At 37.5% G+C, this 26,843-nt stretch overlaps 1 protein-coding gene across 2 annotated transcripts in view; it reads right to left on the minus strand.

The window, feature by feature from the left end:
• The window catches only part of NUBPL (NUBP iron-sulfur cluster assembly factor, mitochondrial), a 249,732-nt gene extending 228,428 nt beyond the window's left edge, over nucleotides 1-21,304 (minus strand). For both annotated transcript variants that reach the window (XM_082648015.1, XM_082648014.1), the window contains exons 1-3: nucleotides 21,182-21,304; nucleotides 20,461-20,608; nucleotides 16,945-16,979 (exon numbers count right to left, since the gene is read on the minus strand). In XM_082648015.1, the coding sequence (XP_082504141.1) occupies nucleotides 16,945-16,979; nucleotides 20,461-20,608; nucleotides 21,182-21,289 (291 nt within the window). In that variant the 5' untranslated portion in view covers nucleotides 21,290-21,304. The remainder of the gene's footprint in view (nucleotides 1-16,944; nucleotides 16,980-20,460; nucleotides 20,609-21,181) is intronic.
• Between the last annotated feature and the right edge of the window lie 5,539 nt (nucleotides 21,305-26,843).

Raw genomic sequence — 26,843 nt, forward strand, 5'->3', positions numbered from 1 at the left:
CAAAAATGTCTCCCTGGTAATTTTATAAACATTTTAGAAAGCCCAGTACTCATTCAAACCTTTAGAGAATTCCACCAAAGTGTAATCTGTTTTCAATCACCTAGCAAGCATTTACTGAGTATATGATAGGCCAAGCAATAGTGGCAGATGATTTAAGACATAGTCCCTGACCTTGTGGAAGCTATGGTCATTCTAATGGCAGGAGATAAACACATGAACTAATGAGGAAGAAGTGACATTATTTGAAGCCACTAAGAAGGCTTCAGAGAGGAAGTGATTGCCAACATGAGACCTGAAGAATGAAAGGAACTGGGCAAAGAAAGCAAGGAAGACAGTTAATGCAAAGGAGCAGCTGAAGCAAAGCCAACTGCAGAGTGGAAATTTAGGTAGACCCAACCTTTAATAAATAAATTAAGCAATTTGGACATAGACCTGTATGCATTAAGAACTATCCTACAATCAATGTAAGGAATCATTATTTAATTCAAGGTGGGAGAGATTATATAGACCAATTAAGAGGTTACAGAAAACTCCTCTAAGTGAAAGGTAATAAAATTCTTACCTAAGTTCATGATAATGGAGAAAAGGAGACATTTCTCAAATTTAAAAAGGCCAGCACTTAGTAACTGATATATAAAAGTGAGTGGGGTTTGGAGAAATGAAAGAAAAGGATAATATCAAGGTTTTTAAGTAGGACACCAACAGATCTGGTGTGATGTTTTTAAAACACGGCCACATATTAACTAATACCCCTCCCATTATGAAGTGAGGTCTATGTCTCCTCCCCCTTGAATCTGGGAAGGCACGTGAGTCCTTCAATCCAGAACCCAGCCTGACTACCAAGGCTAGGTCACAAAAGGCCATACAGCTTCCTCCTTATTCAATGGGACATTAACTCTCGAAGCCCTGAGCCACCATGTAAGAAGTCCAACTGCACTGAGGTGAGGAACGCTGTGAAGAAGCCCTTGCAATATGGAGAGGCCACGTAAAGGCACTCCAATTAACAATCCCAGCTAAGCTCAGCCTTCAAATCATCCCAGTCCAAGTACCAAGCATGTGAGTGAGGAGCCCCAGATAATTCCAGTTCTCAGCCATTTCTATCTTTCCTGGTAAAGCCCCAAACATCATAGAACAAAGACAAGCCATCCCAGCTGTGCTCTGTCCAGAATCTTGTCCCACAGAATCTGTGACCAAAATAAAATGGTTGTTGCTTTATATGACTAAGTTTAGGGTAGTTTGCTACACATCAATAGATAACTGAAATGGGTAATGGTAACATATGAGTGAATTATCAAAGAATACAGGAACAGGAGGTTTAGAAGAGGAAGAAAATTATGTGGTTCCATTTCGATGATTTAAATCTGACATATCTGTAGAACACCAAATGGAGATGTTGAGCAAACTACTGAAAATAAGGGTCTGGATCTTTAAAAAGAGATAGATGATGAAGCAGTATATGAAGACAAAGGGAAGACATGTAAGTATGAGGGAAAAAAATTTTAAATATAGGAATGGAGCAATATGCAAAGTTCGAGAGGAAACTGAAAGGGTCAGAGAAAGAGAGAAGAATCAAGAGAATGATGTAAAAGCCAGACAAAGATTCTCTAAGATGTCAGCCTCTTTGGTCAGCAGTATCAAATGTGGGAGGAAATCAAGTAGAATCAAGCAATTTGGACAGAGAATATATATCTGGTGGATAGTTGGTAACTACAAGAGGAAATTCAACAGCATGGTAATAAGAAGTCAAATTACAGAAGTCTAGAAATAAATGAGAATTGGGTAAACTGACACAGCCAGTGTAGGCTACCCTCTCAAATATGGCTGTAATGGGAAAGTCAGAGGGGGCAGAAGCTTGAGGGGACCCAGAGGCTAAAGAAGATCTGCTGATTCATTCACTCACCCAACAAAGACACATTTATATTTCTCAGTGTGTATGAGTAAGATGAGTAGACCTCTAGACCAAGGGGAAGGAATTATTAATGATAAACTGAAGATAACCAAAAGGAATGAATCAGTCAAATCCTAGGATCAAGAGTTCAGGTAGAAGTTTCGGGTCTGAAATCTCTTTCTCTGATGCAGGAGGGGAAGGAGGTCATGATGACCATAGAAAGATACACCTGATAGAGGGAGAGAATAGTAAATAAGTTACCAATGAAAAGTCCATTTTTCACCTTGAATAGGAGGCAAGACCATGTGCTGGGAGTGAAGAAACTGGAATGTGGTAGACAGCTTGAAAATGGGAAAGATTTGGACGAGCATCTGTGGTAAATGAGAAGAGAAGCAGACTGGAGACAAGTCAAGGCATACAGAGAACCTGCCTCCAACTGAAATGACAGTCTCCCAAACAAGCACTCAGGCTGTAAATTAACTAAGATGAGGACAGGGGCAGGGCTTTTTCAGCTCTGTATCCCCATGTCAAGCAAAGCACCTAGGAGATGACAGGCCCTCAACAAATGTTTGATGAATGAATGAATGAACAAACCTATATATGAAGGAATAAGATAAAAGTACTTCATTGGAAATCTATTCATTCTTTTCATTGATTACAAACTGATAATCCCCCACGAATGTATGTATGAATATGTGTAGCTATTACAATTATCAAATATTTGCAAGAAAAGTCATTATACATAAATTTATTTATAACTGTTATAAATAAATCCATTTCTTATCCTAAAAGAAATTCTTAGTTTTAATAAAGACTTTTGCTCTAGTTACAAATGTATCTTCTGAGTCTCTCTCCTCAGTAAATGTCAAAATTTGTGAATTCAAATTCACTTATAAAACACACTTCTTACCAAGAATTACTTTTGAACTGAAGAACAAAAAGGAGCAAAAATAATGATTTTGCAATTGTTCCTTCTGGATCTCTCGCCCTAGTTTCCCCTCTAGCTTTAAAATAGCTATACTTTAAACACTAATGGTGTACCCTTCCTCCAAAATGGCTAACCATAATAACAAAATATTTTTTCATAAGAAATGTATAATACTATCAAGCTATGATAAAAACATTAAGGACAGGTTGCTTTAATATAGAGTAATTCCTCTACAACACTGGCATTAAAGAAATATGAGCCCAATCTTACAAACTCGAGCTAAATAGTATTCATCAGGATTTCCCATTAATTGTGAGAAACAGTTTCATCCATATTTAACCCAAATTCACATCATAACTAATATTCCAGATTATAATAATGTGTCCAGGCTGGCATTTGGAGTACTAGAACAGCTTAATAAGAGGAGCTCTTATTGGCACTTACTATGTGCCAGACACTGTGCTAAGTGCTTTATATGCACTATCTCCTTTAATACTCACAGCCTTAAGAGGTAGGTACAGGCAAAAGTTATACGGTTTGCAAAAGGCAGAGCCAGAATCAAGCCCAGGTCTGTTTGATATCAAAAAGCTAGAATGTTAACTGCTGTACACATAACTATTAATGAAGAAAATCACAGTGTTTTTGGGGGGGGCTTTTTGTTTGTTTGTTTGTTTTTTTAATCACAGTGTTTTAAGTGGCGGTACATAACATGTTCTGTTCCCAAGATCATTGAACTTTTCAAAAACCAAAACCTAAATCTTGAACTAAAACTTCCCAGTTTTTCCTAACACGATCACAGAACTTCAAAGGCTTAAGATAATCTTAAATTATGTTTAAAGAGCCATTCATAATAATTTGTGAAAAAGAGCAGTACATCTGCAAAGAATAAGTATAAAGACATTATGTGATCATGGGGAAAAAATAAATGTTTTGAGATAAACATCAATGGAAAAAACTAACCAAAGAAACACAAACTCTTTAAAGATAATACTACTTTCTTTTCCATCTTTCAGTCCAATTAAAATTCTACTTAATGATGCATTCTAGCAAAGGAAAGTAAGTAAAAACTTAAAATAAGTTTTTGTTAAAATAGTCAAGTAAGTAAAATGCCTATCAACTTTTGAGATATTACTTACAAAAAGATTGTATTTAGCTACAACACTAAAAGTGACTTAGAACTTACTATGTATCAGCCATTGTGCTAAGCACTTCACATTATCCCACTTAGATTTTAATTTCACTTGCTCAGGGGAAAAAAAGACATAATTTAGCACTGAACAAACGATAGATAGCTTATCCAACACTTAGAATCTACCACATATATGAAATATATAAGTATATATATTCACAACCACTCTTCACTTAACACATTCCACTCTCATTACCAACATTTACCAAGAGCCTACTATATACCATCACTGGACTAGGCACTGAGGATAAAAAAAGGAAACGAGACCAACAGCATTGGCCCTAAAAGGTTCACAGACTAGCACAGGAGTTAAACAAGTAAACAAACCTCTGAAATAATGTGGGAAGTACCAGCCCTTTCCTCAAAGCATCATAGCAGAGAAAAGGGAGAGCAGGAATCACCTCATAGAAGATCCATAATAAGGGTCTGAATAAAACAGTGGCATTAAGGAATTAAACGAGAAGACATATTCTAGAAAGCTTTGAGTGGTAGAAGCAGCAGTAACAGGTGACTGATTTGGAGGTGGGAGGGAACCACATGACCCTCATAGGACAAAGACAGTTATAGGAAAGAAGAGATTGGTTTTACACAGGCTGAGTTTGAATGTTTATAAAGCATTCAAGTGTACATCTACAGTAGATGAGAGAGCCAGGTCTGGCACCCAGGAAAGATATCCAGGCTGCTGATGCATTTGGAATCCAGGGCACATGGGTAGTAACTGGGGCAGTGGGAAAAGATGAGATTACTGGATAGAGTTTAAAATGAGAAAAGGTCCAAGTAGAATCATGGAGCACCCCATCTTTTAAGAAACAGGAAAAGAACAGTGTGCAGGCCACCAAGCCACAAGAAGCCCTCGCATCCCACAGCACTCCTCAAAAACCAAAGCAAAACAAAACAAAACTTTGCACTCACATACTATTAAACCCATCTATGCACGCAAATCATCCATGTAGCAAACATTTGTTGTCTGTTTCCTAAGTCATAAATCACTGTGCTAGCTGCTAAGGACAGCCAAGAATAAAGACGACACAGCTCTGAATCATAAGAATCTAGACAACATAGGAGCGGTATAACAAGTAGGTTAATAGCACAGGATCTAGGCTGCATTCAAACCTGGCTCTGCCATTTACTTCCTGGGTAAGCTTGGGCAAAATACTTAGCCTCCAGGTGCTTCTGCTTCTTATCTACGACAGGGATCATAATAGTATCTATTCCTATATGGTTGCTATGAAGAATAAATGAATTAAGAACCATGTCATGAGGAACAGTGCTTGACATATTATAAATGTTCAATAAATGTTAGTTTTATTATTTGTTATTATCAAAATGGCCAGAATGGCTACATGGGTACATAATAATAGTAACAATAAATAGTGCTATTGGATTTCACAAGATGGAAAAAAGACCCTCACTTGGAGGGAATTCAGGGGAGCACTTCACTAAGCTGCCTCTCAGGGTAAGGCTAGCTCAGACAGTGCCTCTGTGTGAATTAGAAAGCAGTCTGTGGGTGCACATGAAGAGGAGGGTAGCCCGGATTTCTGTCATCACTCGATTCCCTTGACAAGTACTCTTGGGCAGGATATAACCAGCATAGCCATACATGGCAGCCTGGAGGATAGAACGTGTAAAGCTGAAGAAGAAGTAGAGAACGCTCCAGTAGAAACATAGAAGAAAGGCTGTGAGCTACCAAGAACATAATATATCCAAGCCCAAACTGGCAACAGCAAGTAACCCTGACTTGCTAGAGCACAGGGACCATTTAGAAGAGCTGAAGATAAACCCAGAAAGGTGGATGGGAGCCAGATCATAGAGGATCTTGAATCCCAGCAAAGGCATTCAGCAGTGACTCTGAGTGGGGAGAAAATGAGGTTCCAGTGGTGCTTAAGTAAGAGTAATCTGGCATTATGTACTGAATGGATTTGAGCTTGGGCAGGTAAGAGGTCATTGCAGTGGTCTGCTGGTCTGTGAGTCCCTCAAAGGGGCTTATTCATTTCTATGTCTTATTCATTTCTAAATCCTCCAAAGTAGCAAAGTGCTTGGGAAGGAGCAGGCACTCAATAACTGTCTGAGGTATAATTCAATGAATGAGCCAAAAAGAAGTAATGTGACCCTTAATTAGAGTGGGAACAGTGAAAATAGAAAGATACATATTGGAAAAATATTGCAGAGACTAAAAAAGTTTATTTGCTGGCTGATGAAATGTGACAAGGATTAGGGCAGAATCAATAAGACTGTAAAACTGATAAATACTAAGTGCACTGCATTACAGGGTTCTGTGAGAGGCAAATACAATTATGTTTACGAACATGCTCTATGAAAAAAGACTGCTTTTCTCTGGAATAAAAGTTAGTCACCTTAGACAGAAACACTATTACATTTGACCTTGAACACAGCTCATCATTTTAGGACATTTATCTTCCCCTTGTCTTTACTAGATTATAAAAACTTTAAGAGTACACAGTGTGTCTACTCTGTTATAAAGCACAATAAAACCTTATTAAGTGTTACTTTAATTTACACTTACCCACAGGAAAAACTATTATTAAACCTAATTCAGCTATAAATCACCAAAATACACAAACACAGACATACACAGAGATATATACACATATAATTATATATACACACACAAAACACTGTTTTGTGAATGTAGTCTTAGTAGGCATGTTTACTTTTCTTTATACCCAGGGTGTCTGGCAATGAGTGTTACAGGCACTCAATAAATGTCTGTTGAACTAAAACGAACAGAAATAAATTGACTTAGGAATCTCACAGAACTTATCAGTAGTTTCTGGTGACCTTTACCTTTCCCTCTCCAGCTTCAGCGCACTTCTCACTATTTATTAAATCTATACTGTAGAAAAATGAGATCCATAATAAAGGTGGTTAAGAAGACAGAAAAAAGAAAAACTAAAATATATGACTGTCAATATGTATGACCAGTGGGTATGCCAGTAAATGTTTAACAATGGCCCAAGGTGAGGAGGGGAGTCTAATTTTCAGTATTTTCCTTTCTATGGTTTAAATACTCCCACCATGGCCTATTTCAAGCTAACAACATGATATCAACTGGTTTGCAAAATTCTTGGAAATTTAACAATCAGCTCTCAGAACAAGCATGAGCCAGCTCCAACATACCATGGGATATAATATTTAGATGCATGGCACGCATGACATAATCCCAAATTCTTCTCTGCAATACTACCTTCTACATCCTCAAAGGAAAGTGCAAAGGGCAAGGAAAAGGCAAGGAAAACCCACACTCTATTCCTATAAGGCCTTTACCTCCATCTACAAAGTAGTCTTCTTTTCACTGGTGTATGATCCAGCACAGAAATTCCTTTAGCCTAGGCCAGTGACACCCAAACTTTTTTGATCATGCACCCCAATCAGTAAAAAATGTTTAGGTATACAACCTCAATATATGTTAAGATATCTGTTGATATTTTTATTAGAGCTACTATACTAATTTAGTATAATGAGTATATACAAAAACATAAATTTTAAAAGATAAAAATTAATAAAAAGAAAAATTTCCACGTGTGCTCACTCCCTCTTGCGAGAGCACCAGAATCACAACTAACTGCTAAACAATCATCGACAGGAAGACACTTGAACTCACCAAAAAAGATACCCCACATCCAAAGACAAAGGAGAAGCCACAATGAGATGGTAGGAGGGGCGCAATCACAATAAAATCAAATGCCATAATCACTGGGTGGGTGACTCACAAACTGGAGAACACATATTACAGAAGTCCACCCACTAGAGTGAAGGTTCTGAGCCCCACGTATGGCTTCCCAAGCTGGGGGTCTGGCAATGGGAGGTGGAATTCCTAGAGAATCAGACTTGGAAGGCTAGGGGGATTTGATTGCAGGACTTCTACAGGACTGGGGGAAACAGAGACTCCACTCTTGGAGGGCACGCCCAAAGCAGTGTGCACATCGGGACCCAGGGGAAGGAGCAGTGACCCCACAGGAGACAGAACCAGACCTGGCTGCTAGTGTTGGAGGGTCTCCTGCAGAGGCGCGGGGAGGCTGTGGCTCACCTCAGAGACAAGGACACTGGCAGCAGAAGTTCTGGGAAGTAGCCCTTGCGTGGGCCCTCCTGGAGTCCACCATTAGCCCCACAAAAGAGCCAGGTAGGCTCCAGTGCTGGGTCGCCTCAGGCCAAACAACCAACAGGGAGCAAACCCAGCTCCACCCATCAGCACACAAGGGGACTCAAGTTTTACTGAGCTCTGCCAACCAGATCGACACCCAGCTCTACCCACCACCAGTCCCTCCCATCAGGAAACTTGCTTCTTAGATAGCCTCATCCACCAGAGGGCAGACAGCAGAAGCAAGAAGAACTACAGCTCTGCAGCCTGTGGAATGAAAACCACATTCACAGAAAGATAAACAAAATGAAAAGGCAGAGGACTATGTACCAGATGAAGAAACAAGATAAAACCCCAGAAAAACAACTAAATGAAGTAGAGATAGGCAACCTTCCAGAAAAAGAATTCAGAACAATGATAGTGAAGATGATAGAGGACCTCAGAAAAAGAACGGAGGCAAAGATCAAGAAGATGCAAGAAATGTTTAACAAAGACCCAGAAGAATTAAAGAACAAACAGAGATAAGCATTACAATAACTGAAATGAAAAATACACTAGAAAGAATCAATAGCAGAATAACTGGGGCAAAAGAACGAGTAAGTGACCAGGAAGACAGAATGGTGGAATTTACTGTCGTGGAACAAAATAAAGAAAAAAGAATGAAAAGAAATGAAGACAGCCTAAGAGACCTCTGAGACAACATTAAAGGCAATAACATTCACAATATAGGGGTCCCAGAAGGAGGAGAGAGAGAGAAAGGACCTGAGAAAATATTTGAAGAGATCATACTCGAAAAATTCCCTAACACGGGAAATAGCCACCCAAGTCCAGGAAGTGCAGAGAGTCCCAGGCAGGATAAACCGAAGGAGAAACATGCCGAAACACATAGTAATCAAATTGACAAAAATTAAGACAAAGAAAAATTATTGAAAGCAACAAGGGGAAAATGACAACATACAAGGGAACTCCCATAAGGTTAACAGCAAATTTCTCAGCAGAAACTCTACAAGCCAGAAGGGAATGGTAGGACATATTTAAAGTGATGTAAGGGAAAAACCTACAACCAGAATTACTCTACCCAGCAAGGATCTCATTCAGATTTTGCTGGGTAGAGTAAAATTTCTCGATGCAGAAATCAAAAGCTTTACAGACAAGCAAAAGCTAAGAGAATTGAGCACCACCAAACCAGCTCTACAACAAATGCTAAAGGAACCTCTCCAAGTGGGAAACACAAGAGAAGAAAAGGACCTATAAAAACAAACCCATAACAATTAAGAAAATGGTAATAGAAACATACATATCAATAATTACCTTAAATGTGAATGGATTAAATGCTCCAACCAAAAGACACAGACCTCGCTGAATGGATAAAAAGACAAGACCCATATATATGCTGTATACAAGAGACCCACTTCAGACCTAGGGACACATACAGACTGAAAGTGAGGGGATGGAAAAAAGATATTCCATGAAAATGCAAATCAAAAGAAAGCTGGAGTAGCAAGACTCATATCAGATAAAATAGACTTTAAAATAAAATACGTTACAAGAGACAAGGAAGGACACTACATAATGATCAAGGGATCAATCCAAGAAGAAGATATAACAAATAAAAATACATATGCACCCAACATAGGAGCACCTCAATACATAAGGAAACTGCTAACAGCTATAAAAGAGGAAATTGACAGTAACACAACAATAGTGAGGGACTTTAACTCCTCACTTGCACCAATGGACAGATCACCCAGACAGAAAATTAATAAGGAAACACAAGCTTTAAATGACACAACAGACCAGATAGAGTTAATTGATATTTATAGGACATTCCATCCAAAAACAGATTACACACTCTTCTCAAGTGCACACGGAACATTCTCCAGGATAGATCACATCTTGGGTCACAAATCAAGCCTCGGTAAATTTAAGAAAATTGAAATCATATCAAGCACCTTTCCAACCACAACGCTATGAGATTAGAAATAAATTACAGGCAGAAAATATGTAAAAACCACAATCACATGGAGGCTAAACAATACATTACTAAATAACCAAGAGATCACTATAGATATCAAAGAGGAAATCAAAAAATACCTAGAGACAAATGACAATGAAAACACCATGAAACACCATGATCCAAAACCTATGGGATGCAGCAAAACCAGTTCTAAGAGGGAAGTTTATAGCAATACAATCCTACCTCAAGAAACAATAAAAATCTCAAATAAACAATCAAACCTTACACCTAAACAAACTAGAGAAAGAAAAATAAACAAAACCCGAAGTTAGTAGAAGGAAAGAAGTCATAAAGATCAGAGCAGAAATAAATGAAATAGAAACAAAGAAAAGTATAGCAAAGATCAATTAAACTAAAACCTGCTTCTTTGAGAAGATAAAATTGATAAACCTTTAGCCAGACTCATCAAGAAAAAGAAGGAGAGGACTCAAATCAATAAAATTAGAAATGAAAAAGGAGAAGTTACAACGGACACCCCAGATATACAAAGGATCCTAAGACACTACTAAAAGCAACTCTATGCCAATAAAATGGACAACCTGGAAGAAACGGACAAATTCTTAGAAAGGTATAACCTTCCAAGACTGAACCAGGAAGAAACAGAAAATATAAACAGACCAATCACAAGCACTGAAATTGAAATTATGATTAAAAATCTTCCAACAAACAAAAGTCCAGGACCAGGTGGCTTCACAGGTGAATTCTATCAAACATTTAGAGAAGAACTAACACCAATCCTCTTCAAACTCTTCCAAAAAATTGCAGAGGAAGGAACACTCCCAAACTCATTCTATGAGGCCACCATCACCCTGACACCAAAACCAGACAGAGATACTACAAAAAGAGAAAATTACGGACCAACATCACTGATGAATAGAGATGCAAAAATCCTCAACAAAATACTAGCAAACAGAATCCAATAACACATTAAAAGGATCATACACCATGATCAAGCAGGATTTATGCTGGGATGCAAGGATTCTTCAATATATGCAAATCAATCAATGTGATACACCATATTAACAAATCAAAGAATAAAAACCATATGATCATCTCAATAGATGCAGAAAAAGCTTTTGACAAAATTCAACACCCATCTATGATAAAAACTCTCCAGAAAGTGGGCAGAGAGGGAACCTACTACAACATCATAAAGGCCATAAATGAAAAATCCACAGCAAACATCATTCTCAATGGTGAAAAACTGAAAGCATTTCCTCTAAGATCAGAAAGAAGACAAGGATGTCCACTCGTGCCACTATTACTCAACATAGTTTTGGAAGTCCTAGCCACAGAAATCAGAGAAGAAAAAGAAATAAAAGGAATACAAATTGGAAAAGAAGAAGTAAAACTGTCACTGTTTGCAGCTGACATGATACTATACATAGAGAATCCTAAAGATGCTACCAGAAAACTACTAGAGCTAATCAGTGAATTTGGTAAATTTGCAGGATACAAAATTAATGCACAGAAATCTCTTGCATTGCTATACACTAACAACAAAAGATCAGAAGGAGAAATTAAGGAAACAATCCCATTCACCATTGCAACAAAAAGAATAAAATACCTAGGAATAAACCTACCTAAGGAGGTAAAAGAATTGTACTCAGAAAACTGTAAGACACTGATGAAAGAAATCAAAGATGACACAAACAGATGGACAGATATACCATGGTCTTGGATTGGAAGAATCAACATTGTGAAAATGACTATACTACCCAAAGCAATCTACAGATTCAATGCTATCCCTATCAAATTACCAATGGCATTTTTTACAGAACTAGAACAAAATATCTTAAAATTTGTATGGAGACACAAAAGACCCCAAATAGCCAAAGCAGTCTTGAGGGAAAAAAATGGAGTTGGAGGCATCAGACTCCCTGACTTCAGACTATACTACAAAGCTACAGTAATTAAGACAATATGGCACAAAAAAACAGAAATATAGATCAATGGAACAGGCTAGAAAGCCCAGAGATAAACACACGCACATATGGTCAATTAATCTATAACAAAGGAGGCAAGGATATACAATGGAGAAAAGACAGTCTCTTCAATAAGTGGTGCTGGGAAAACTGGACAGCTACATGTAAAAGAATGAAATTAGAACACTCCCTAACACCATACACAGAAATAAACTCAAAATGGATTAAAACCTACATGTAAGACGGGACACTATAAAACTCTTAGAGGAAAACATGAAAGAACACCCTTTCACATAAATCACAGCAATATCTTTTTTGATCCAACTCCTAGAGTCACGGAAGTAAAAACAAAACTAAACAAATGGGACCTAATGAAACTTAAAAACTTTTGCACAGCAAAGGAAAGCATAAACAAGATGAAAAGACAACCCTCAGAATGGGAGAAAATATTTGCAAATGAATCAACTGACAAAGGATTAATCTCCAAAATATATAAACAGCTCATGCAGCTCAATATTAAAAAAACAAACAACCCAATCCAAAAATGGGCAGAAGACCTAAATAGACATTTCTCCAAAGAAGACATACAGATGGCCAAGAAGCACATGAAAAGCTGCTCAACATCACTAATTATTAGAGAAATGCAAATCGAAACTACAGTAAGGTATCACCTCACACCAGTTAGAATGGGCATCATCAGAAAATCTCCAAACAACAAATGCTGGAGAGGGTGTGGAGAAAAGGGAACCCTCTTGCACTGTTGGTGGGAATGTAAATTGATACAGCCACTATGGAGAACAGTATCGAGTTCCTTAAAAAACTAAAAATAGAATTACCATATGAGCCAGCAATCCCACTACTGGGCATATACCTAGAGAGAAAACCATAATTCAAAAGGCACATGCACCCCAGTGTTCATTGCAGCACTATGTACAATAGCCAGGACATGGAAGCAACCCATCGATAGACAAATGGATAAAGAAGATGTGGTACATATATAATAGAATATTATTCAGCTATTAAATGGAAAGAAAGTGGGTCAGTTGTAGAGACATGGATGGATCTAGAGACTGTCAAACAGAGTGAAGTTAAGTCACAAAGAGAAAAACAAATATCGTATATTAATGCATATGTGTGGAACCTAGAAAAATGGTACAGATGAACCGGTTTGAAGGCAGAAATAGAGACACAGATGTAGAGAACAAACGTATGGACACCAAAGGGGGAAAGTGGCAGGGGGTGGGAGTGGTGGTGGGATGAATGGGGAGATTGGGATTGACATGTATACACTAATATGTATAAAATGGATAACTAATAAGAACCTGCTGTATAAAAGCAAATAAATAAAATAAAATTTAAAAAAAAAAGAAAAGATAAATTTCCCTTCTACATTCCAATGGCCTATCTTGCATACCCCTTGGGGTTTACATAACACAGTTTAGAGATCATAAGGCCAACTTTAAAAGTAAAATGAATAACTTCCTAGACCTGTTTCCCCTAGACCAACAAATTAATTTTATTAGATCTTCCCACTCCAATGCTGAAAAGGGGCAAGTACCAACCCAAGGAAAATAGGAGAAAAGGGTTAGCAAGGTCTTTGGCAAAGTTGGCCTAAGCACATGGAAGCAACCTAACTGTCCATCAACCAGTGAATGGATAAAGAAGAAGTGGCACATATATACAATGGAATATTAATCAGCCGTAAAAAGAAACGAAATTGAGTTATTTGTAGTGAGGTGGATGGACCTAGAGTCTGTCATACAGAGTGAAGTAAGTCAGAAAGAGAGAAACAGATACCATATGCTAACACATATATATGGAATTTTTTTTAAAAAACTGGTTCTGATGAACCTAGGAGCAGGACAGGAATAAAGACACAGATGTAGAGAGTGGACTTGAGGACGGGGCCGGGGGGGGGGGGGTTTGGGGGGGAGGCGAAGCTGGGATGAAATGAGAGTGTAGCACTGACATATATACACTACCAAATGTACAATAGATAGCTAGTGCGAGATCAACTCGTTCCTTTGTGACCACCTAGAGGGATGGTATAGGGAGGGTAGGAGGGAGGCTCAAGAAGGAGGGGATATGCGGATATATGTATACATGTAGCTGATTCACTTTGTTATACAGCAGAAACTAACACGACATTGTAAAACAATTATACTCCAATAAAGATGTAAAAAAACAAAAGTTGGCCTAAGGGTAAGCAGGTCAGAGACCCCTCTTACAATATAAGCTCCATGCAATTAAGACTCCATGGGAATGAATCACTAGATCAGCTCCAAAGACACCATCCTAACTGGAGGTTTTCAGCCCATAAAGCAACATACCCTAGTACCATGTCCCAATAAATGTCCTTGGACATAAGCCATCTATATATATCAGCTCAGGCAATAAGAAGGGCTTGGAGGAACCTTGAGTTTTCCCTAAAGACCAAACATGTCCTCTAAATAAGTGTAATATTAATAACATCTTAAGTTAGGCAATACAGATTATAAGACTGCCAGATACATATAAATCATATATTTATATATGATTTATCTTCTTTTCTATACACAGGCAGTCCTCTGGCAGATCACAGTTTAAGCCAAACATGCTGCTCCCAAATAAAAACACTATTAATCAAGTATACATGCTGTATAAAAGTGATCTTTCCTAAGTATATATAAAGAGGACAAGACAGTAGCCAATTGTAAAACACTGTATTATGTCAGATTATCTTTGAGTTCCATAGCATGCTGCTCAAATTTCCTGGCTATCTTCTTTTTAATTTCTAAACTAACTTTGCTACAAAATATCAAGAAATGAAAAAAAAAAAACCTTCATCTGGATAACAGAATACTTAAGCCCTTCCTAAAGTAGATTTTACAAACATATTTAAAAACACTTAAGGACACTAAAATGCTTTCTGAAAAACTGGCCCAGGGAAAAACATTGCTTTTCCTTCCTTGTTGCTTATTTCCCTGTCATACATCTAAAGCATTAAATATGAAGCTGACCATCCCTGCTCCCTGAAAGGGAAAAAAAAAGAAAAAAGAAAAAAAAAATCTGAGCTACCATCTCATCAAAACTAGCAACATCTAACATGGAGGAATAAACCCCTTTTTAACTATTCTTTTCATCCTTCGATTGCTTCTTATATAATTATTTCACATTGTCTTAAGAATCAAAGCTTTGGCTGAAATGATAACCAAATTAAAAGATCCCCACACCTATGAATTTATTTACCTTCTCATCCATTGAATTTTCCTTGTTTCCTCCCTTCTTTAAGGAAGATGGGGTCCCTTCTCCAAGATAACTAAGTACTCTAATAAAAACTATTTTTTAAAAAGTATTACTGGCGGGACTTCCCTTGCAGTCCAGTGGTTAGGACTCTGAGTTTCCACTCCAGGGGTCAATGGTTCGATCCCTGGTTGGGGAACTAAGATCCCGCATGCTGCAGGGCGCAGCCAAGAAAAAAATATATTACTGGCTTTTATTTCAGTAAGGTTGCCTAATCGTACATGAATATCTCTCTTCCAAATTCCCATTGAAACAAGAGGAAAAAATAGCTTAAAACTAAATTAAAAATATAATCACAGTGGAAAACGAAACAGGGTCCCATCAGCAATTTAGAGTTTTAAAAAACAGTACATCCATGGTTCTGAAACTTTAGCATGCATCAAAATCATCTAGAGGGCTGATTAAAACAAGACTGTAGGACTCCACCTTCAGGGTTTCTGATTCAGTAGGGCTGGGGCTCAAGATTTTGTATGTTTAACAAGTTCCCAGGTGATGCTGATTCTGCTGGTCTGAGGACCACATTATAAGAACCACCATGCTAAGTAAATAGAGATCATTAAAAGGAACATTTTTTATTAATTCTAATTAGCATCCTCAGAGAGACTCAAACGAATGATGCAACCTTTTTTTTTTTTTAAGTGGATAGAAATTGGAAAATAAAACAGTTCTGGAAAACTGGAAAAAATATCATTTCCAAATTAAAAATAAAAATTGGAAGGGCTAAATAACAACTACAACCCAATATAGCAGTGTGGAAAATGGTCTAAGACACTTCCAAAACACAGAGCAAAAGACAAGGAGATGGAAAACATGAGAGAAAAATTAACAAGCATGAAGGGTCAATATCTACCTAATAGGTTTCTGGAGAAAGAACAAACACATCACAAAAAGTAATCAATGAAGAAATTTTCCCTGAGCTGAAAAAGACTCAAGCCTTGTACTGCTTGGCCAATTTCCAAACAGGTAAAAAAAATGTAAAGCCAACAACCAGACACGTATTTGTGACATTTCTAAACTTAAAAGACATAAAGAACACTCTTGAAAGCTTTAAAGGGAAAAACACAGGTTATTACAAAGCAATATAAATCAGACTAGCATCAGACATCTCATTAGCATGCTAGAAGAAAATGGAATATTGTTTTCAAGGTTCAGAGAGGAAATTATTGTAAACCTGGAATTCTACATCTAGTCAAACTACGATATATTAAGGCAAAATAAAGACATCTTCAGAAATTTAAGAACTAAGAAAATTGACTTCCTGTATCAGTTTCCCACTCCTACTGTAAGAAATTATCACAGAAGTTCAAAATAGGTTTCAATGAGCTAGAATTAAGGTGCTGAGAGGATTACATACCTTTTGGAGGCTCTAAGGAAAAAGCCATTTCCTTGGCTTCTAGAGGCTGCCTGAATTCCTTGACTAGTGGTCCCTTCCATGTTCATCATCATTATTAAATATAACCAGTACTTACGGCAGATTTTTGAGTTCCTTAAAGACATGCAAATGACTAGAGCTACACTATATGCCCAACAGAGTAAATGAAAAACATCAGTATGCTCTTAATCATTGCCTTAAGAAACATTTTAATAAATTAGTATTTCTATTAATAAACACCTACCGAATCATTCGCTGATAAAGCAAGTGCAAGGTTCACTGTAAGAAACAAAAAAGTAATTAAATTTAGTAACTTTCCTTCTACTAAAATTCATTGTCTTTTAATATGTTGAATGTAACAACCAAGGCAAATAAAGTTTTAATATATCTCCATTATAAAAAACAAGGACATGGAGAGAATATAGAAAGTAAAAAACACAAAAAAGAAAGTAACATTTCAACATAAACGGTAGATGTCTGCCCCCAAATTATCATTTTAATTAATCCATTTATCATCTGTTACAATTGTATTTAAATAATCCAAGTTTTTTTTAAATGATGTTAATGGTATATATCATTCAATTATTTTCAAAAATATATTTTGAGGAAAAATTACCTACTTTTTAATAAATAAAAATGGATGTGATCCTATTGCTTTTTAAAAATAAATGCTGGTAATGCAGGAATTCCAAATATCTAACTCACAAATACCCACGTAAATGAAAGCTTGGACCAGTGAGCAGAGGGAAGAGAGGAAGGTAAAAGGCAAGGCAGTGAAACATTTTCCCAAAAGTGCCTATTGTTAGTGAATCTCAAAGACATAAAGGAGGAAAGCAGTAGTCCCCAAAACCACCTTTAGCCCAGCAATAAGGATATGCTACATCTGAGATGAAAAAGAGGTTCAAAAGTAACACATTCCCAAAACTGATAAATAAATAGACCCTCATACTGTGGATCACAATTCCTTACAGAACAGTGTTATAAATGATGCCGATATTGTTTCCTTTAAAGTATTTAAGAGCATAAACTTTCAAGGATGACCTGGTTCAAACCCCAGTTTCACCACTCTCTGTTTTATAATCTTGAGTAGAATATTTTACTCCAAGCCTGTTTCTTCCTCTATAAAATGAGGTCCTATTTCATAACTGTTGTGAGAATTAAATCAAATACTGTATGTATTATAGTATTATGCCTAAGGCATGGCACTTGACAAATTAATTTTTATAAATTATAAAATAATTCTGAATTTCAGGTTAAACATAATCCAACTTTTGGGCAGAAACTTTTAGAGAGTAATTCATTTTAATGTAAGGGTCTTTCTGCATTTACACAATAGAATCACAGAGCATGTCTGTATTAATCAAATGTCATCATTTTAATCCAAAATATCTCCAGCATACATATTCAAATAGGAAGTATTTTGAGATAGTTTGGAACAGGAATAAATACATATAATGGAAAGAAATAGAATACCAACAGAGTTACATAGAAATAATCTATTTCTAAGGCTTATGTATGCAGATAGAGCTGTTATGAAACAATATAGGCCAATTATTTGGGACAAGTGGTATGATGCTAACAAAGAAAAAAACGCAAGGAAGGGACACTTACTGAAGCACTTATGTGTCAAACACTGTACATTTTCTCATATATTTTCCTGTCTAACTGCTGTCACATTCCATGGTAACAGACGATCTTACAACCAAAAACAATAAACAATTTGTTTTACACAAGTGCTAGCCTACAGACCCAACAAATTATATTGCACAAAACCCAAAGAACTTATAGCTATTATCACGAAAACACTTTCCATCTTTAACCAGTCCAAGTAAACACAGAGCTTGCAAAAGGAGTCACACCACTGAATACAGGTAAATGTACTCTGAATTTTCAAAACACAAGTAGAGGTGGATTCTAGAACCAAAAACTAAGAGCTTCCAAATTTGAAAAACAAAATACCAAATAGGTGGATTGTAGATCCTTAAGAAAGAAAGCCAAAATGTGTAGGATATAGCATAAATTCATTAAGAACCATCACTAACTATTTTTAATAATAATATAGTATCTATCAAATAGTATATCAGGGGTCTATCATAACTACAATACTTAGTAAATCTTAATTTCTTCAAAACATCTGAAAAACTCTTCCACAATTACATTCAGGTCGAAATGGGAAAAAACTGAGCTAATAACACTATACAGTTGGATTTGTAGCTGGTTGTACAACTATAAAACTGCTGCATCTAGGAATTACCAAATATGGCTTTGAGTCAAGACACAAGATCTCTAGTGAAAGTCACAGAACTCTGTACCTGGCCCTTTTTATTTGAAAATGTCATTGGTTTCAATGGAACTAAGGAATTTTAAGGTACATATATGCCCCAACTTTAGGTTACTATCTGAGAAAAAAAGAAAAAAAATTTAGAGATCTTAGGGGGGCGGGGCAAGATGGAGTAGGTAATTAAGAGGTCCAAACTACTAAGTATAAAATAAATAAGCTACAAGGAAATATTGTACAACACAGGGAATATATCCAATATTTTATAATAACTATAAATGGGATATAACCTTTAAAAATTGTACACTATGTTGTACACCTGAAACTTATATAATATTGTACATCAGCTACACTTCAATTTAAAAAAAATGCAGAAATTTGAGTCAAAAGCTAAAAAAAATACATACATAAATACATAAACGATCTTTAACAGTGTAGAACTGTGCCAAAATTAACAAAATAAAATAAGGATGGTTACTTTTTTTAAATCAACTGCAAAAAAGATAGGTTGGATAAGACCTGAATTAAGCCATTCCTATTAAAATGATTGAAAATTTTAAATGAGGCAACAATAAGACTTGAGAGCTTTATGACTCCAAATTAATAATACAAGTTGCCTCTGTTGAGTTGAATTGGGAGGAGGGGAGTTACCTTTTTACATTATTACACTGAAAATTTTTGTTAGAAATAAAAAGTTTCTTTTGAAGACATCTGGGAATACCTGGTCATTAGTCTTGGATGGTAACTCTTCTATTTCTGGGGGCACTTCTTTTATGGGTTCTGAAAGCAGCATTTCAGTCACAATGAAATCCATAATCAATTTTAAAAAGCCACCAAAAAACAAATTCTCTGCTCCAGTATATTAATATAAAAGATACAAAGCTTAAAAGATATTTTAAATAATTAAAACATTTTCAAATATTAGATCTATGTTGACTTTATAAATGCTGAAAATTATATTATGGTTAAATGAAAATAAGCCACGGTAATGTAAACAATCTCATTGCAACTACTTAGCTATGTGTACACTGAAAAAGACTAGAAAATAACGTCAAAGAACAGAAATAAATTTAGTGTTAAACTTACTAAATGTTTAATAATAATAATAACAGCAACCAAATATAGAGTACTTACTATGTATGAGACAGTGGGCTAAGTAGTCAGCTTGTTTAATTAATTTGCATAACCATCCTATGAAAAAGATTATAATCATTGCCATTTTACAGTTAAGTAAACTGAAGATGTAATGGGCAACCTGACCACCTTTTCCTCAGTTAAGGAGTCAAAGACCTGGCTACATATCTAGTTTTGTCTAACTCCAAAAATCTAAGCTCCCAATCACTACCAACTCCTCATCCTAAGGAAGCAGCTGTTAGGAACTTCACAAATACTTTTTTAAGAACAAAACTATAATTTTAATATTGTGCACTTGCCAGTTGGCATAAAGTCCTATTCAAGATGAGAAGTAATATCCTATAATACCTGCTGTAGTAGACTTTCCAACTCCACCCTTTCCAGAAGCCACAACTATAACTTGTTTAACACCGTCTATTGGTTTCTGCTTTGGAAGTCCTCGAGACATGATTTGTGTTCTTCTTTGTTTTAGGGTCTCACTCTCAGCACCAGAGAACTTAAGAAGAAGAAAAAAAACAGTTTTAAATCAAGCCATCTCCATTATCACGCTGTAAAAGCAAAAACAATTCGGTATTTGCAATTAACAGGGCTTTCTTTTCTACTCTAATTCTCCTCATCTCCACTATTTAGGCCTTTAGTGTTATTTACCTATTGCTATTGATCACAATTGCACAGACACATTGTTTAAATTGAAATTTATTTGCCAGGATACGCAGACGTTAAAAATGGAAAGTAAGCTGCCTCTTTCCGGAGTTAAATCCTCCACGTGTTTTCCTTCTCTTTAACCTATTTTCTAAATAAACCAACACTAAGAAAACAAGTGCAAGTCACACATCCATGTTCTAACCATCTATTTTACGCCCCTCTAAGCCTCGACCTGGTCCCACTGGGGGCCCGCCTGGAAAATAAGGACGTCCAGAACTGGGGTCTCACTGAGCCGCCAAGTGGGCGGGTGCCCACGAGGTAGTGAAGTGAGTCCTCGGCAAGAGGCAATTGCAGAGCACCCGCAGCCCTGGCGCCCCAGCGTCTCGGACCCGCCCGCCTCCACCTGCTCTGCAGCACCACGGACCTGGCGCCCCCAAACCAACACTCGGCCTCCCCCAAGCGGGACACAGGCCCCGCCGCAGCCCCGAAGCGACGCCCCCCCAAAAAGCAGCAAACGCCGCCAAGTCCCCATGACGCAGAATGCTGCCTTGAGCCCAACCCGGAAACCGTCGCGGCAAGCGCTGGGTGATGACGTCACATGGCAACGTTCGGCTTCCTCTCCTTAACGACTAGCCTCCTTTGAGTTTCTTCAACACAGGAATACAACTTGTTGTCGTGATCTCGTCTGTAGCCAGGTACAAACATTTTACAGCGTTTTACCAAATGTTTGGGAAGCATTTTCACGTACCTCCTCTAATTTGGCCCTCACAGGAGTTCTGGAGTAGGTAGGTAGGAGACTTTTACTAGGATCCTCTTTTCATAGGTAAGAAAACTGAGACTTAGAAAGTTTAGAAAACTGACCCAATTGAGACGTAGGAAATGGTGGAAGTTAAAAATGACTCCAGGCGTTCTCACACGGCAGAATATAGTCACTTAAACACTGCCACTGTTAAGGATTTTATCTTTTTTTTTTCCCCCTGAGTGATCTACAGTAATAGTCGGCTTTGTGTTGACATTTACTGCTGTGTTGCTGATAATCCTCGGAGAGAGAAGTCGGGGTGCTTTGCTAGGGTCGAAAAAGTTTAATTAAATCAGAAAGCGGGTCTAATGAAGCAAATTTCACTCAAGAAGCAACTTAAAGTGAGACAAAGCTTGAGGAAGGAGATGGAATTCAACCAGGTAAAAGGAAGGACATATCCCTACATTCAAAGAAGGTGAAAGTGAAGGAAATCGCTTTAGGAGAGAAAGCTGGAAAGCTGATACAGGAGCCCAGACCCAGGAAAAGAATCATTTAGGGTGTAGGGTGGTTTACCTTCGCATATTCTCCACAATATTTTCTAAGGCTGATTTTCATTTCTTTTATGTGCTTATCTGTAGAGAGTTTCTTGTGTAATCATTCAGTTTATTTTGCTCTAATCTGATCTTTAATTTCCTTAGTTTTAATATAGGCGTAACATATCAACCTCGAAGAATTATTGTAAGAATTAAATGAAATATTACCAGCAATATACATTCAATTTAGTAAGCAGTGAAAAGAATTTTCAGTTCCTTGCTTTTTCTCCCCCAATCTCACAACTTTGTCACTGCATTCAGCATTCTTACATTAGGTTTAACACCATTACTTATTGTTTTATATCACTTTCTTATTTTATTACTTTGTGATGTGTTTTCACAGTTAATTTTATCAATTTTTAAGTTTGCATCTGCTCAATTTTTATAAATTATAAGCCAAAAAAAAGGGCTAAGGGGAAATAGCTGTCAGAATAATCCATTTACTAAACAAGAAATATTGAATATCTCTTTCTCTCCAGGTAGCTTTTCGAGTTCTTCCAGAATTCTACCAAAGATTCATTCATTTAACAAATATTTATTGAGCAACTATTATGCACCAAGCACTACCCTAATCTTAGGGTTTTCAATAAACCTGACATAAACCTAAACCTAAACCTGACATTATCTTTCCACTCAATGACTTTACAATCCAGTGCAAGAGACAGAATAAGTTTACAAACAATTACAGTATGGTGTGATAAGTATAGGAGAAAATCACTGAGTGATACAAAAGTATAAAGGAGGGGCACTGAATTCAATCAGAGAAGGCTTCTGAATAGGGTAACATCTAAGCTTAATCCTGCGTGTGGGTAATGTGTAGGAGTCAGCAGGGAGAATGGCTACAGGGTTGTTGTGCAGAAGTAAGAAATGAATTGTTAAGAACTGCAAATAATCTGTGTGGCTTAAGGATAGACTGTGAGGTGCAAGACTGAAAGAGATAAGGATAGAGATTGGTAGGGTGATAGCTACCCAGATCATGAAAGGCTTTATACATCATGCAAAGGAATTTGGACTTTATCCTGAGGGAACCATAGAAGGGTTTTAAGCAGGAAAGCAGCAGGATCAGATTTGTGTTTTAGAAATACCACTATGATTGACAGGCAGAAAAAGGATAGGAGGGGTCAGATCAGAGGCAGGGAGACAGGAGGTTACTGCAGTAATCCGAAAGAGATGTTGAAAGCTTGACTTAACATCTCTAAATTTCACTTTGCTTATCTATAAAATAGATAATACCTATTTGTAGAGTTGTTATGCGGTGGAATTTAAAATAATGCACATAGAATGCCTATCACATAGTACACATAATAAATATTAGCTGTTGTGTTGCTTATTGGGTTGTACAGAGTTTATAATATAGGCAACTAGATGAGCGGTACTGACACTCTGAGAGAGAGCATAAGGGGAAGAACAAGTGAGACCAATGTCTGTAGAATGAATGAATGGTTAATTTGATTTATCCTTCAGCAGATTAGGGTATCGAGAGTAGTAGAGCTGTCCATTGTTTCTTCTCCAACAACCACTGCCACACACACACACACACACACACACACACACACACACACACACACATGGTCCCTTCTCAAGAGTATTCTCCCTTAGTTCCTAAGAACTGCTAAGTCATTTGACCCCATCCCCATTGTCACTGATTGGATTAAAGATTGACATACCACCAAAATTGGACCAATCATATTCTTTCCCCAGAGAATTTAAAGCAAAAGAGATGCTACTCAATCTTAGTTTGCCTTTGAACTGATAAGGCTAAAGTGACCATTTTCTACTTTGTACACAGAGAAGTAGAAAAAGCCAATGCCAAGAAAGAAAAATAAAGCAGACCATAAGAGATCATGTGCCCAGAAAAGGAAGGGATAACAGCTGTACTGATCCATAACAGCTTTCCAGTTCCTGCTTCTAGTCCACAGTGAAGTTCAGCTATACTTCCTATCCTTAGGTCCATGAGATATACTTACATCCAACCAACAAATTCTCTTTCTACCTTGGCCTAATTTGGGTGGGTTTCTGTGTACTTGTAACCATGGTGAGATATATTTTGTAACATTTATAGAGGATTTTCCCCTTATAATTCCTTGTACCTCATATAGCCCTTCCCCATTCGGACATGACAAGCACAGTGGTGACAAACACAATGACAAAAGCCAATAGCTGAGGGTAACAAAGTGGAAGTATGGCAGGAAGATGAATTCCTGGTTATATAGTGAAGCTGCTATGCCAGTCCTGGCCTGTGTCTCCAGACCTCTTGTTGTGTGAGATAATTAATTGTTTAAACCATTGTTGGTTAGGATTTCTTTCATTTGAAGTGAGAATAATCTGTGCCTATTACAGCTCCTAAGAAAGAACCCCATACACTTTTACTGCCTCTCCCCCAAGATTCAGCCCCAGTGAGGAAGGGGAACAAGAAAACCCCAAATCAGTTTGGGGGATGTAAGAACAACAAAATCAATGCCCCCATTCCCAGACAGAACTCAGTGTAGTGGCAGGACCACAGAATGAAAATGGTTGAGTGTTGTGTTTAGGCAGACAGCCTGAGGCAGCTTCATAGGGTTTGCCCCCTACAAAGAGCCACAGGACTGGCTGAGAGAAAGCTGATCCTTAAAGAGAGCTTAATGTCAAGAAAATGGTCAAGACTTGGCAACAGTCTTCATGGTTAAGCATGTGGCATCACAATGGATGCTGGTGTGGATAGATAACGACCTTGAGGATTAAATTCACATCACCATGTGGACATCTGGACACTACATAGACACAACCCTGGTATCTATGGTGGAATCTGTACTTATCAAGATTAAGTTTCTACCACCCTGAGAGAATTTTACAAATACTGATCAAAACAAAGAGGATTGTTTTGTATGTCTCCTATGTGTGGGGTAATATCTTATACTGTTTTCTAGAAAGGAAGTATTTGTATCTGCTAGATTACTCTCCCTAAAATACATATATATCTATATATATATGTATACATATATGTATGTATATATTTATATTCTCAGGTGACCAAGGACTCATTGAAAGTTCAGATACCCACAAATGAGGAGCCTGCCTTATTCCCTGCCCATAAGCCTCAGGACTGCCTCAGTGTTTCATTCCTTTGCTCAACTCACTAAGGAAGAATAAGGTATTGTGGACAGTTTCCAGTCTCTGTTGAATATTCTAAGTAAAGCTCGAAAACTAGTGCTAGTTCCTTCAGTTTAAGGTGACTGTCCCCAACTGAACCTCTCATCCTGTTCAAAGGGCTCCCTGAAAAGAAAACCCCACCCCATCTATGGACTTGTCTAAATGACAACCCCATTCATTGACCCTACTTTGCCCCATGGTGTGATTTGTTTCCAAATCTCTCTATTCATGACTAAGCATGAAACTGGCTTTATCTTCATCTAATACAAATTTCACATTAAAATATAGAGTAATTCTGCTTAGGAGAATAGCTTTCCAATGAGCCAGTCTCTCTGTAGGAAACCTGGTCTAGAAAGTTTGTGGATTTTCCCATATTGAAGGCTTTGCTGGCCTTTCAGTACCTCAGCTCACATAAAGTAGTCCCGTCAAAGAAGCTCTTTGGGCTTCCCTGGTGGTGCAGTGGTTGACGGACCACCTGCCGATACAGTGGACACAGGTTCGTGCCCCGGTCCAGGAAGTTCCCACATGCCGCGGAGCGGCTGGGCCCGTGAGCCATGGCCGCTGAGCCTGCGCGTCCGGAGCCTGTGCTCCGCAACGGGAGAAGCCACGACAGTGAGAGGCCTGTGTACCGCAAAAAAAAAAAAAAAAAAGAAGCTCCTCATTCTTATTTTTTTTAATTACACAAAGCAAATGTATGTACAGAGAGTTCCTATGAAACCTTTTGTAAGCTGAAATGGTGTAAGGCAAAGAAGCAATCATCTTAGGACACATCTTACTAACAGATGCACAAAATAAATCAAGATAAAGCACAGATGTTCACAGACACAGTTCAAAGCTATGGTAGCCTGATGCTGAGATGCTGAGTGTAGTTCCCGAAGAAGGAGCTTGGGATGCCACTCTCGCTGCTCAGGGAGGCACTGCCTCCATATCCACTCACTGTAAAATAAATGCTGAATGCTATTTTCACTTTTCACCTTTTTTCATAAAAGCAAAAATCCTCTTCAGATTTCTTTCATTTAGTGAAAATAGGTACTTACATAGGTCCTTCATAAAACCAAAGTGGCATAAAGTGAACTTTGTAAAAGAGGGGGAGATATCTGTATGTTCTTATACTGAATGAGCATCTGGGAATACGCCTCCAAATGACTAAAAATCCACTTCTAGAATGAGACAGGATGGGTTTCTAAATGCCAGTATCCAAAGCAGGATAAATCATGGGTGATTTGACATTTGAATTTCTGATTTATAAGATTGAACTGAATCCTTGGACAAAGGTCAAGGACTCATGTTATAACTGAATATAGTCTCTCTTTAATGCTTAAAGCTTCAAAGAAGATCCTATCCTGAAATGGAAGCCACACTATCAGAATTTAGGAAAAGTATTTGTCACCTCAGGCAAATACGTGTTATACCCAGGGCCTTAGTATTCCCAGGCTTTTGCTTTTTTATTTCATTTTCTCCAAGTACCAAACCTATATTTTTTCAGCCGTGTCCTTCCTACCCTTCAATTGCATACTAGAGATGAGAAGACATAAGTTTCTACAAGACTTTGCTAAAACATTACTTCATTCTGTACTCAGAAGAGAATTTTCCTGTGTACTTTAGAGAACATTCCAAGGACAATG

Source organism: Grampus griseus (assembly GCF_964374135.1).
Source record: "Grampus griseus genome assembly, chromosome: 2".
NCBI classification, from domain to species: Eukaryota; Metazoa; Chordata; class Mammalia; order Artiodactyla; family Delphinidae; genus Grampus; species Grampus griseus.